The sequence below is a fragment of the Trachypithecus francoisi genome, unplaced genomic scaffold, assembly GCF_009764315.1.
Source record: "Trachypithecus francoisi isolate TF-2019V2 unplaced genomic scaffold, Tfra_2.0 Lachesis_group21, whole genome shotgun sequence".
NCBI lineage: Eukaryota > Metazoa > Chordata > Mammalia > Primates > Cercopithecidae > Trachypithecus > Trachypithecus francoisi.
The window spans coordinates 24,916,783-24,931,059 of NW_022681467.1; the positions used below are offsets into that span (position 1 = coordinate 24,916,783).

The 14,277-nt window shown below is 49.9% G+C and overlaps 1 protein-coding gene across 6 annotated transcripts in view; it reads right to left on the minus strand.

Annotated features, from left to right (window-relative positions):
- Window positions 1-14,277, minus strand: part of LOC117068563 (tyrosine-protein phosphatase non-receptor type substrate 1) — a 47,282-nt gene that overhangs the window by 24,933 nt on the left and 8,072 nt on the right. For all 6 annotated transcript variants that reach the window (XM_033185919.1, XM_033185915.1, XM_033185918.1 and 3 more), the window contains one exon: window positions 805-1,158. In XM_033185919.1, the coding sequence (XP_033041810.1) occupies window positions 805-1,158 (354 nt within the window). The remainder of the gene's footprint in view (window positions 1-804; window positions 1,159-14,277) is intronic.

Here is a 14,277-nt window from a genome sequence, read left to right on the forward strand (position 1 = left end):
AGAACAAGGATTCTGGGGCTCTGGCAGTAAATACAAAATGAGCATCTTTGCTGCCTTAACTGAGGAACCCAAAGTCACCTAGAAGGGAGACCTCCTCCCTGGGGTGAGGGACATTCTATAATGACCCAGCTTTGTTCAGAGCCTTCAGTGACTGCATGAATCAGTCCCTAAACCATACAAGGGTTTTTCTAAAAGACCCACAGAAAATGCCCAAACCTCTGGCTTCTCCTCTCACCAGGGCCATCAGATTAAACAGTAAATCTGTGCCTTTTAGGAATCTTCTCAATTGATGTTTGGTGATGAAATAAAGGAAAGCACACCCTCGCTGCTCCCTGCCCTGGGTGGATTCTTATTGGAAGGGATGAGAACACAAGCTTGGTGGAGCCTGGCACACAGTAGGTTCTCAGGGAGTGCCTGTTGCATAGAGGAGACTCGGCCACACTGAGGGGGAGTGCTCTCTGGAGGCAGCAGGTGAGCTCTGGCCCTGTGCCTGGGCAAGTCACTCTATCTGTCAGTTCCCTCATCTGTGGAACCAAAGGGCTGGGCCCGACTGGAAGAGGCCAGGGCTACAGAGCCAGGCAGATGAAGGATGCAGATGTTCCCACCCTTTACCAGCCGTGGAGCCTTGAGCAAATAACATGACATCTCCAGGCCTCAACTTCCCTTATCTGTAAAAGGGGGAGACATTAATTCATGAAAAGGAGCACCCACCACCACACTTGATTGTTGCTCAAAGAATGGAGGGTGTTATTATTGAGTTGTTGTCACACACCAGGGGACGAAGGAGGCCCGCGCTGTACTCACCACGCACAGACAGCTCAGTGCCTGCTCCAGACTTCACCTCCACGTCGGGGCTCCCTTTCCGGAACTTCACACAGTAGTAGGTGCCGGCATCTGCTGGGGTGATGTTACTGATGCGGATGGAAAAGTCCATGTTGTTTCTCTTTGTGAAGTCTGAAACAGGTGTTACCCGGGGGAAGTGGCCTTCTTTCTGATGGTAGATTAATTCCCGGCCTGGTCCAGCTCCTCTGAACCACTGGATGGGCCCCACAGGGATCAGGGAGGTCACAGTGCAGTTCAGAGTGGCCGAATCTCCAGCTGCGACTGACACGGACTTCTTAGGCTGAATCACCTGCAGCTCCTCCTCACCCAACACTCCTGGAAAGGAGCACAAAGGAGTCATGTTTTCATCCTTACATGATCCTCTGTGTTGCCTCAAGTGTTTATCAATGACTTTCATTGACAGAGTGCACACCAGGAGCAGGCTGTGAGGTCAGTATACTGTGTGTATTATCTCATTTAACTCTCACAACAAACCTGCAACATGAGCCTATATTCTAAGTGGGGACACTGAGGCACAGAAAGCTAAGTGACATGGCAGAGAGTGGGTTTGAATGCTTGGAACCTCTCTGGAAGAGTCACATCTGAGCTGGGCTCTCTAATTCCAATCTGAATGAGCTAGAAGGGAGCCTGGTGTTCCAGACAGAGGCAACAGGCTGGGCAAAGTCTCAGAGAAGGGGGCCTGGCATGTGTGGGGCTCTACAAGGCGTTAGATTCTGTTTCCGACCTGGTCCAGGATGCAGGCCCCAAGAAGGGAGGCTGTACTCAGCGGTTTGGGCAGTAGGAGAATGTGGTTTGAGTTCTGGATCAGTGGCCTACAGCTGTGTCCTTGGGCCACCACTCAGGTGACTAAGAATATCCAGTGTAGACTCATGCCAGTGTGTTTGACTCCCCGCCTGGAGCCCAGGACTGAGCCTGGCTAGCAAAGTGCCACACAAATGCAAGAGCTGCCCTTAGTTTGCCCTTACTGCTCTCGGCCTTGGTTTCGTCATCTGTAAAATAGTTACTATGACCCAACCTCGATGGATCTCTGGGAGGATAAAACAAGCCAAGGCTGGGGACAGTGTCCAAATGCAGCATCTGGTTTTTAGAGTCATCAGACCTAGTTTAAAACCTGGCTCGCCCTTTGTTCTTGTGGGACCATAGTTTATCCATCGCTTTTGAGTCTCAGCTTTCTTATCTACAGGATGGGTAGAACACCCCCGAGGCCTCTGCTTTGTTCTGAAAAGAAAACAAGATCACACATAGAAGTCACTTAGCTGGGAGCCGGGCACTGAGGAAGATGTTGTTACTATACACTGAATAAACAAGGCGGCGGCTGTAGCTCAAACTTCACCCTCACCAACACCTGCTGATGCCCTGTGACTCAGGCCTTAATGTGATGGGGACACACTGGAGCTGGACCCAGTCCAGGCCTGAAGGGCTCCCAAATGTGTAGCTGGAAGGAGTTGTAGAGGTCAGCTGCAGGAGCCTGAGCTCCAATCAGAGACACTGGGGCACACAAGACAGGGACCCTGAGTGGAGAGAATGGGGTGCAGGGGAGGGAGCCCAGATAGGAAGAGGAAGGCAGGATCAGGTTGTCATGAGATGCGTTGAAGATGCTTAGGGACTGAGTGAGAACAGTTCAGAGCAAGGCACAGCCAGGGCCTTGATTCTGAACAAGGTGAGGTACAAGAAAAAAAAAAAAGAAAGGTCGGACGCGGTGGCTCACGCCTGTAATCCCAGCACTTTGGGAGGCTGAGGCGGGCAGATCACGAGGCCAAGAGATCGAGACTATCCTGGCTAACATGGTGAAACCCCGTCTCTACTAAAAACACAAAATAAATTAGCCAGGCATGGTGGCGGGCGCCTGTAGTCCCAGCTACTCGGGAGGCTAAGGCAGAAGAATGGCATGAACCCGGGAGGCGGAGCTGGCAGCGAGCTGAGACCGCGCCATTGCACTCCAGTCTGGGTAACAGAGCGAGACTCCGTCTCAAAAAAAAAAAAGACAGATCATGATCATAAAGACCTCAGAGAAACACATGCCTAAGAGCTAGAATGGGGGAGAAGGAGAGAATGAGGTAGATAGAGGAGTGGCAGCTACCTGGTATGCAGGTGACAGGTGACTTGGGGCCCCAGTTGGACTCTCCACTGACCTTGTCCTGCCCTGACCTGGGCCACCTTTGCCTTGTACATCAGACAAGGCTGTGGCAGATGTCCAGAGCAGCCCCTCTGGCTCTGGCTGGGCAAGAGAGAGACCCTGTGAATTTGCCCAGCAACCCATGGCCTGGCACCACCCCACTGGCAGGGGCAGAGCAGCCAGGGAAAGAGGCTCACAGACCCCTATCTGCCCTCACTGCAGCAAGCCCAGGGCTATCTGCCCATTGTCCTGCCTCTTTCTCCCATTCCCAGCCTCACTCAGTCTTGACTGCAAGGGATCACCTTTGGGGCCCAGTTCTCATGGCAGGTGAGTGGAGTCTCAGAGTACCTAAGACCACTTCACCTGCTCTGGGTGTAAATATGACCATTTCAACTTTATTTTCCTGACCAATCACTTAAGACCTCAACTGCTTTTATTGTCAGGAAGTCCAGCTTCTCATTTCATTTCCATTTGAAGTTGAACATGGCAAGATCTTCATGGCACAGGACAAAAAAAACAGAACTCACAGTGGACAGAGGCCTAGCCAGCATCAGACAGCCTGAGAGGGGTGAGGCTGGTGGCCAGATGTGTGGGAGGCCCGTCCAGGCGGGGACATCAGAGGCAGCACCAGCAGCTGCCAGCAGCACTGAGCTAGGAACTTTCCCAGTAGGTCTGTATTTCAGCCTCGAGACTGGACCAACTGGAAAGGCTGCCTTGAGGAAGCACATCTGCTGGGGCCAGTAGGCCTGGGCGACAGCATGGCTCCCGCCTTAGCCACCTCTGTACCCACCTTCCCTGGACCCCCATTCCATCATCCATAAAGTGGGGTTCTGGCATCCACCCCAGCACAGTCATGAGGACCCCAACACGGTGGTAAGACTGCTGCATAGGTGCTGGGTAAGTTTTAATTCTCATTCTCGTTATCATCACATAGCTGTATTATTCATATATTTGATTTTCTCTGGATTGTCACATTCCCAATAGTAGGATGTAGGATCCACAAGGGACTGTTTCCAACCTCCTGCCTAAAACAGTGTCATCGATAAAAATATGCAGAATGAATGCCGTAACGAATGAAGGAAGGATTTCGTTGGCTCCATGACCCTGGGCAAATCTCCTCTCTCTTCATGTGTTAAATGGAGTTGATACTGGCATATCTAGGAGAGGGTGCAGGCCTGGAGCCCGGGACTGAGCCTGGCTTGCAGTTATTATTATCCTTATCAATAACACCACACGGGGCTGTGAGTCAGCAGTTGGTGAGGGAGCAGGAGGCGCAGGAGAGGCTGCGGAGTCAGGCGTGCAGCATGTTGGAGCAGGGCTATTCTTGTGGTGCAGCCGGAGGCCTGTAATCACACCCCAGGCAGGCGACAATAAAATCTGGAGTTGTGTAGGGTTGGCTCCCCCATTTTTTTTTTTTAGCTCCTCTCAAGCTCTCTCCACCAACTGCAGCCAGATTTAGGCGGCTTAATTAATTAGCTAGTGTTTATAAAGCGTTTGAAGAATTTTAAAAGTGCGACGTAAGTGCCAAATATTATTTTAATCTGTGTATGTGTGTGTTTTTTTCCAGTAGAGAGGTTTTTTATTTTTTTTTTTCCTTGCTTGCTTTCTTTTTCTCTGCAGGTTCTGTTCTGAGAATCAGGCTTGTTAAAAATTACTCCTGGTTCTGGGTCTGGGGTCACTTGCTGGCCAAATTATTTCCTGCTCTCTCTTGCCCGCCTGGCAGAGGACGCAACCGTCCGGGGGCCTGAACCGTCTCAGGGAGAGGAGGGCGGCTGGGCAGGCATTCCCACGCACTGCCGGTGGGAGTGGAAATTGGAACATCCTTTCGGGAAAGCAGCTTGGCAGGATGAACCAAAGGTGTGAAATCTGTTCACCAGCCTTTGCTGGGCTGCTCCCTGAGGACGTGACCCCAGATATGGAGTAGGTTTCCTGTATAACGATCTTAAAGATGTTGGAAAAAGCCCAGACAGTCAACGATAGGGGATGGTTAAGTGAATTACGGCCTATCCCCTATGTGGAATTACAGGCAGCCGTAACAAGCCATTACCATGAAAACGGCGGTCATATAGAAATTTTCATGGCATCATTTTAAATAATATTGTGTTTATGCAAATAAAACCTGTTCATTGCAAGGCATTTAGAGAAAATAAGTATGAAAACAAAGTAATAATCTCACATCACACCATCAAAGATAACTGCAATCAACATTTTTGATGTAGTGAAAATACGAGTGAAGAAAAACAATCTAACATCATACCTTTAGGTAACCAAGAATATGTGCAGACATTCTGCTTTGCATTCACTTAAGTGTTTGCATGAAAATAAAAAATTGAAAATATCCTAATATCCCAGGAAAGGAGATTGGCTGATCCCATTACAGTGAATCCACTTTCACAGATATAGGCCAAGTCTATAGCCATGAAAATGATGGTACAGAATTACAATGGAAATGTGTTACAAGATCAGAGTCTGTTACCAAGTGGTAGATCCGGTGTGATCCCAAACTCCCAGTTTTGGGCAAAAAAATGATATTAAAGAGTAGCCATGATTATTTTGAGTGGTAGATTTACATGGAATTTTGCTCTTGTTTACGTTTTCTGTTTGCACTTCTTTCGTAAGAAAAAAAAGATGAAGAAAATCTATACTCTCTGTATGATCATGACTTTGTAAAACAAAACTATATATAAACAACTGGAGGGTATTAAATGAAGCTATAAAATGTAACTCTCTTTGGATCATGAATCTAAACTTCATGAGGTTTTTCTCTTTTTTTCCCCTCCTACTTTGGGCATTTTTCAGCTTCTCTAAATTGGATGAACACAAAAGAATATTTATAGCATCTCATTTTGTTTTTTAAAAAACCTGTACATGTAATGATGTATGTTACCATATGTGTACTGTTTGAATGAACCTCTCCTCAAGGGATTTAGTCTGTTTTGTTCACTGCTGTTTCCCCAGCTCCTGCTACTGTGGTTGGCACAGTGTAGATGCTCAATAAATATTTGTTGATTGGTCAATCGCATGCCTAGAGAAAAAGGTTTGCAAGGACGATAGGTTAAACATGGCACTGTTGTGGTGTGTTACACCTGGGAAATGGGACTGAGGTAGGATGGGGTTGGCATGTTTTCTTATTGCTTTATAATAAATCATATATTGTATTTTTTTACAGTGAACATTTATTGGTTTTGGAAAAAAGTTAAAGTAATGAAACAAAACACATGAACATGTTTTCTAAGGGGAGAAGTCAGCACAGTGGGTGGTCACCATGCTTGTTGTAAGAGGAACTCAGTGCCCACAGCAAGGGCGGTCAGTGCTGCAATCTGGATCCTTCCGTGTGCCAGGCCCTGAGCTAAGGGCTGTGAAATGGCTGTGTCCCTGGACTCATGGAGCTTCCACCCTCGAGGCAAAGATGGATTTCAAAGAAATCACTCAAATGATTACATCTGGAATATACCTAACCCCCTTGGGCAAGAGGCTCCTGCTGGCATCTTAGATCCCATCTCCCGGCCCCTTGCTGTGACCTGCTTCTCCCGCCACATCTCCTTTCTCTTCTTTGAACTGGTCAAGGATGGTGCGACCACCTGCATCAAATGCCACTGAGAGATGCAGTCAGATGAGGGCTGAGAACTGACCACTGCGACTTAGAAAATATATTTGATTTCTTAAAAAACAATGTTCATGTGTGTGGCTTTTCAGATTAAAAGATGAAAATAATTTTCATAAAGAGTAAAAAAACTACGCATAGTCACTTTTCTTTTTTTTCTTTTCTTTTTTTTTTTTTTTTGAGACAAAGTCTCACACTTGTCACCCAGTCTGGAGTGCAATGGTGCGATATCGGCTCACTGCAACCTCCACCTCCCGGGTTCAAGTGATTCTCCTGCCTCAGCCTCCCGAGTAGCTGGGGTTACAGGCACCTGCCACCTCGCCCAGCTAATTTTTGTATTTTTAGTAGAGATGGGGTTTCACCATGTTGGCCAGGCTGGTCTCAAACTCCTGACCTCAGGCGATCTGCCCACCTCAGCCTCCCAAAGTGCTGAGATTACAGGCATGAGCCACTGCACCCGGCCCACATAGATGGTTTTCCTAATAGAAAAAATATCAACTTAGAACTGAAGCTTGAGGCGGGGGTGGGGAGGGCTGCCTTGCCCTGGGGTGTGAGTCTTCCAGAAGCCTGTCTCATGGGGCAGGGAGAATGAAGCTAACAAGCACATTTCCCAAGAGCCAGCCTTGCCCAGGTGCTCACTGCCATTGCATGGTAGCTTGCCCATCCCCTGGAAGCAGGGGGCCACCACAGCAGGAGTCACAGGGACAGGCTGGAGGCCACCTGTTTGGATTCTTTGTAGATTCTTTGTTTGTACTCAAGGATGGCCAGGGCCTGGGAGGCTACGGCTGGAGCTCTGGCAGTGCACAGGGCTCAGCATTCTAGAGTGGCTGCAGTGATACCCGGCTCCCTTCTTCCCTCACCATTATTGTTATTCACCATCCTCAGAAGGCTGCGATTTTCTGCCCCACACTTATAGCAGCTCCTCATCAGGAGCTGCCTCTATCTTCTGGGTGTGACTTAATGCTGTGTGCAGGAGTATGCAGTGCAAGAGTGTGCATTAAAGAGGGTGCTCACAGGATGTAGTACAGGACCTTGCAATAGCACATGTGAACATAAATGTGCATTAAAGTGGATGCATACAGGATGTAATAAAGGGCTATGCAGAGAACATGTGAACATTAAGTGTGCATTAAAGTGGATGTACACAGGATGTAGTACAGGGCTGTGCAATAGAACATGTGAATATGAATGTGCTGAGTGTGCATAAGAGTATGCACATGAGAACACATGTGTACATACATGTATGAGTGTACAGAGCATAAGCATCTGCACACACATGTACACATGGGTGGGCACAAGGAGGAGTGTGAAAGAGACGGTGCCTGCGTGCCGGAATATATCAGAGTGCAGCACAGGAGTGTCTGAATGGGGGGCTAGGGATCATGGGTGTGGGCATGTGAATTGTGTGCAGGAGAGTGTCTGAATCATGGTGGCCTGGGCATGTGTGGGAGGGTGTGAGTGTGTGGGAGGGTGATACAGGAGCGGCATGCACGTGAGTGTGGTGTGTATGTGTGTGTAGAGGGTGTGCGTGTGGGGGTGGCACGTGTGTGACAGAGTGGTGAATGCGTAAATGTGATTGTGAGGGTATGCGCACTGACAAGCAGGGAGGTATGCACATGCCACTATTTGTGTGCACCCCAGGTGTCCGTGCGCCCGTGTTTGGGAATGTGTCCAGCTGGGAATGTGCCTGGCATAGATGAGGTTGCTGTGTAAGTTTCCACAAGCACAAGGGTGATGGAGGATGTGAGAAGACACACTTCCCTCAAGTCTGCCATGGGCTCCTGGTGGTCAACACCCTGTGTGGTATCTGTCTAGGGTCCTGCCCTTGATAGGAGGTGCTAACCTTTCTAGAGCACCTACTTACTATGTGCTGGCCACAGGGCACAGCAGTGAACAGGCCAGCCCAGAACCATCTGCTGGAGTCCATGACCCCATGCAGGGAGGCAAAAGGTAGCTGGGGCTGCATTCATGGTCGGGGCTGCACCAGTGGATGGCTGCATGGATGCCGCAGTTCCCAAGAAGAGACCTTGGGCATCCAACAGCCATGACTACACAGTGATTTCCTCTGGAGTCAGAATGATTCATTCATGCCCTCTCAAACCTCACTCTGCTGCCAGACCCTGTCCTAGATACCATAGAAAACAGAGCTAAATAAGACAGGCCCTTGCCCTTGAGAATATCTTAGCATGTGGGGCCATCCTGGACATGAGCAATGACCACAAACATGGTGATCAGTGTTGCAAGAGGAGGTCTGGGGATGGGGTTCTGGAAGAGTGAAACCCAGGAAGACTTCCTGAAGCTGGTGGCCCCTGAGCTAGTCTTAAACGCTGACAGAGGCTGGGGTGAAGGAAGGCATTCCAAGAGGAGGTAACCACATGAGCAAAGATGCAGAGGTGACAGGACTCAGGGTAGAGTCCATGGAACATGCTCACTGGCTATAAGGAAGCTGAGATGGGGAGGACCTGGGACTGGCCTGACCTAGCGCCCTGAAGGATGGTTTCGGTTGCCCATCTAAAGAACAGGCCAGCACTGGAAGCATTCTGCTGGCACCACTGGATACACCCGTTGGGCAGGGACAAAGCAGGTGCTGTGGTAGAAACTGCTACCTGCATTGAAGCCACCAAAAATGGGGATGCATGTGGCCTGGTAAATGAGCTGAGGGCTGGCCCAGGGGCTCAGGGTCCCCACTCCTTCACCCTTGCCCTGGGTAGCTCTGAGAACTCAGTGCTGTGCCATATCCCTGCAAGGAAGGGGCAGACTCTGGTGGCCCCTTCCATGCAGTAGATAAACTAAGGTGGTAAGACTGTCCGGAGCTCAGGCTCTGGGGCCGGATGACCTTTATGTCTTGTCTCTAGCAGGGTGATTGGCAAAGTCGCTTTTCTCTAAGCCTCTGTTTCCTCACCTGTAAACAGGAAATGCAGCTCCCTCCCTCCCCAGGTCAGATGCTCTGTAGTTAGAAGTGCTGGACTGAAAATGAGACATTTCCTTGACTCCCTTTCATCCACGTCCCACAACCCATCTGTTAGTAGATCCTGCTGGCTCAACTTCTAATACATGGCCAGACCCTGACCTCTTCTTACCACCCTGACTGAACCTCCACGCTGACCTCCCTGCCTCTGCCTCACCTCTCTACCAGCCACGTTCCCCCAGCAGCCAGAGGAGCCTCTAAAACCTAAGTCAAGTGACATTCCTCCTTCGTGCAAAACCCTCCCACAGTCCCCACTGCACTCAGAGTGAAATCCAGAATTTTTACAGTGGACCCAGGGGCGTACAGCCTTGTTCTTCCCAATTGTGCCGGATTCTCCACTTACCACATGGCCTTTGCACTCACCATTGCTTCTGCCTGGCACTTTCATCCCTAGATATCTACGTGTCTGGCTCCCTCCCCTCCCTCAGGCCTATCTGAGAGGCCTTCCTTGGCCATTCTGTCTAAAATATTATCCACTTCAATGTCCCCGGCTCTGCTTAATTGTTCTGTATATCATCCCCACTCAAAAAACTACGCATTTCCTTGTTAATTTTTTTAAAAGTGCTCATTTCCCTATCATAGACTCTTATAAGTCCTTTGAGAGCAGGAATTGAGTTTTCTTCTCTAGGGTTGGAGCAGTGCCTGGCACTGGTTGAAAGTATGTTTTGATTTGGATTCCAACTCTGCTACCCATGAGACTCTAGGAAATGTCTCACCCCCTCTGGACCTCTGGCTCTTTATCTGCAGAATGGGTCTCATGATGATGATGATGATGATGATGATGATGATGATACTAGGGTTGTTCTGAGAATGAAACGGGCTAGCGTGCCTGGCACAGAGTAAGTACTCAATGCAGAGCAGCTGTCACCATGCAGATGGGTGTCTAAAGATGAAGGGGGTGACAGATGACCACGTCCTTAAGCCTGAGAGGCTCAGGATCCTCTCCGAGGGAAAAGCAGCTCTGCCTCAACGCATGCATGAGGTGAGCAGGCTGAGCACACTGCTGGCAAGGAGTCAGGGGGGACAGGCAGTGCTGGGAGCCCTATGGAGCATTTGCCGGGTTCAGATGGAACCTGGAGGTGATGAAGCAATGCTTGCAGTGTGACCCTGTTTGCAAAGTGGCAGGAAAAGAACTGCAAATCTGTGTAAATATCCTTTAGACTTAACAGGCTTTTGGGGGACCAGCAGAGGCTGGAAGAGCAGGTAGAGGACATTGACATCTACTAGGCTTGGTGCCTTGACAACCTAAGGACCTTCTTTCCTTCTCCCCATTTTGCAGAGGAAAAAACCGAGACCTGGAGAGGCTGAGAGCTTGGGAGGTTCTCCCAACCTCCAGGCCCTCACCATTGCCCTGAGACAGGCCCTGCTGCTGCACAGCTGCGCTTTCATGGGAGCAATACATGGGCTAGGCCAGATAACCAGACGCCTTCATTTAGCCCTCAGGACATTCCAGCCCAGAGTGGCAGGTGCTATTGTCACTATCCCTCCTACAGATGAGGAAGCAGAGCCTGGAGAGGCAGGTAAGTGGCAGAGGTGGGATTCCAACCCTGGAGCCTGGAGCCACCCCATGCCATCGCTTCTCCCTGTGACAGGTTCCCTCCAGTTCGGGCTTCTGGATTCTCAGGTTGCCAAGGATGCGCACACATTTTCCCAGCTGAGATAAAGGGCCCCTTAAAAGCGACACGCATTTATTAAACGACATTTGCCAGGGTTTCAGCACACTGCCGGCAGCAGTCAGTCTCTGGACTGACGGGATTTTTCCCCAAGCTGACACTATTCACTGATTCCTTTTATAGAGCATTTTGCAGCTTGCAAAAGCACTTTCCATGGCTCTTGATTCCTTAACCCTCAATAGTCACCCATTTGGGAGGAAATAACGTTAGCAGTTCCATTTTGCAGATGGGGAAACGGAGGTTCAGAGCTGGGAAGACACCTGCCCCAGAGTACACAGCCAGTAAGCGGCACATGCTGGACTCCAATTCAGGAATGCGCCCCAAAGCAGAAGCCCCTCCATGGCCTCTCCTGCCAGAGGAGTCTGTGGAGTCATCAGTACAAAGGGCCAGGAGGACATGCAGGCTAGAGCATCAGGGCTGGAAGAGACCAGCAAGAGAGGGGCCGAGCCGAGCCCCCTGGTCACAGAAGGAGAAACTGAGGCTGAGGGGGCAGAAGAGTGGGGAGTGGGTTTCAGGTCTCCCTGCTGGCAAAAGATGGAGCGGGGACTCCACCAGCTTTCAAAACTCCCAAACCATAAAATGATGACAATCACATAACAGCAGTAACAATAGCTAATAAGCGCCGATGCTGCCCAGAGCAAGACAGGCCTCATGGAACCTCTGCAGGAACCCAGTAAGACAGGGCTGTTACCACCCCCATTTCACAGAGGACCAGATGTGAAGCTTTGGGAGGTACAACCATTTGGCCAAGGTCACAGGGCTGCCAAGCAGTCTGATTCCACCTCCCTCTGTCCTAACCCCTACCCCGCACCAGACTGCCTCATGCAGTGACCCTCTGGAGGCGGCTAACCTCAAGGTGGGGCCTCCAAGCCAACCCCCAGCCTAGAGTGCAGCACTAATTACGTCACGTTTCATGGTTTGCAGCACCTGATCATTCACCATGGTGTCTAAAGTGGGGCAAGCAGTTTGTGTAGCCAGAATTTTAAGTACGAATTCTGGGGTTTCTTGCCTGCCTCCTCCTATCCCTCCTGGCATTGATATCTTTGTGCTTCCTGATATCTTAGGGTTCTTTATGACAGCTTGATGGGCAGGGAATTGTGGTATGATCCTGGCCCTGGCCACAGAGGTGGGACTGTGTGGTAGTTAGGAAATAAGCTTTGCTTGTACAACCTCATAACTCCAAGCCTGCTCTTTAAAAGGGGGCTTTTAGTACCCACCTTGTTCTTTCATTCAATCAGTATCTTTTAACCCACCTACTCTGTGTCAGGCCCGGTGCTGAGGTCCTGGGAGGCCCGACGGTGAGTAAGAGACACAGCCCATCTCTCATGCAACTTATATCCTAGTGGGGGAGACAGGGCTGAAATAATGTAACGAATTAATATAGAAATAGCTAGGAGCACTAGGCAACAGGCAGATTTGGCCCAGTGATAGAAAATCACAAGCGAGAACCTCTTTTGGAATGGGATGGTTGGGAAAGCATCCAAGGAAAGGAGGTGGCACCTGAGACCCAAAGGAAGCAAAGACCAGGGAAGATGTTCCCATAGAAGAGACAACCGGTGCAAAGGTCCTGGGGTGAGAAAGAACCTGGTGAAGGGCCAGAAAGGAGGCTGCCAAGGCTGAAGCCCAGAGAGAAAGGAGAGTGGTCAGAGGTGAGGATGAAGAGACAGACATGGTCCAGAAATGCCATGCAGTAAGGACTTTGATTTTCTACTGAGGGTGGTGGGAACCACCGAAAAACATTTCAGCAGAACCAAAGATGACTTGATTCACTCCAGCTGCTATGGGTGAAGGGCCTGAAGGGTGCAAGGGTGGCCGTGGAAAGCAGCCAATGGGGATGCTGCAGCATTCAGGGGCCTAAATCCTAGCTCTGCACATAAAAGCTTGGGCAAGTCACTTTACCTCTCTGAGTCTCAGTTTCTTCATCTGTCCAATGGGTTAATGGTATTTCCTATCTTACAGAACTGTGGTGAGAATTAAATGAGAGAATGCATAATGATCCTGTCACAAGCCAGACATGCTCCATGTCAGGTGCTCAATGAGCCACATCCTGCTGGTCTGGCCCTGACCCCTGCTCACTCCCCCACCTCTTCTCCTTTCACTCCAGCCCCACTGGCCTCTTTGCAATTCCTGGAACATACAAGCTCATTCCTGCCTCAGGGCCTTTGCACCTGCCATTCCTCCCACATGGAGGGCTCTTTTCCTGCTATCCCCGTGGCTGCTGGCTACTCCTCCATTTTCTTTTCTTTTTTGGGGGGGACAGAGTCTTGCTCTGTCACCCAGGCTGGAGTGCAATCTCGGCTCACTGCAACCTCTGCCTCCTGGGGCCAAGCAATTCACCTGCTGTAGCCTCCAGAGTAGCTGGGATTACAGGCACACGCCATCATGCCCGGCTAATTTTTGTATTTTTAGTGGAGATGGGGTTTCGCCATGTTGGCCTGGCTGGTCTCAAACTCCTAACCTCGGGTGATCTGCCCAGCTCAGCCTCCCAAAGTGCTGGGATTACAGGTGTGAGCCACCGTGCCCGGCCTTACTTCTCCATTTTCTCGAGGCCTGTGCTCTTCAGAGCAGCCCTCTCTCTGTCGTAACCTTCTCCTTTCCTTCCTCCTGCTTTTCTCCCCAGCTACGTGGCATCATGTGTTTACCTGGGGGTATTTTTTTCTTCCTCACTAGAATGTCTGCTGCATGAGAGCAGGTGTTTTTGTCTGTCTTGTTCACATTTGTATCCTCCAAGCACCTAGAGCCCTCTCTGGCACATAGTAGATGCTCAAAAATATTTGTTGAATGAATATGTACAATTAAAATGACCCTAATAATGACTGCAAAGTGGTTAAGGGTCAAGTGAGGAGTGGAGCCTGGCTTTACCTCTCACTGGCTGTGTGGCCTCAGGATGAGCCCCACTTGGCCTTGGGAAGCCTCAGTTTCCTTATCTGTAAAGTGGGGATGAAGGACCATACTGTTAGGCTTGTGGTGAGGGTCAGACAACAGTTCACGGGAAGGGATGTGGAGAGAATACGGGTGGGTGAGATGACACCTCATGTCTAGCACTCGCTTTATGATATTCCCCGGTTCTCCT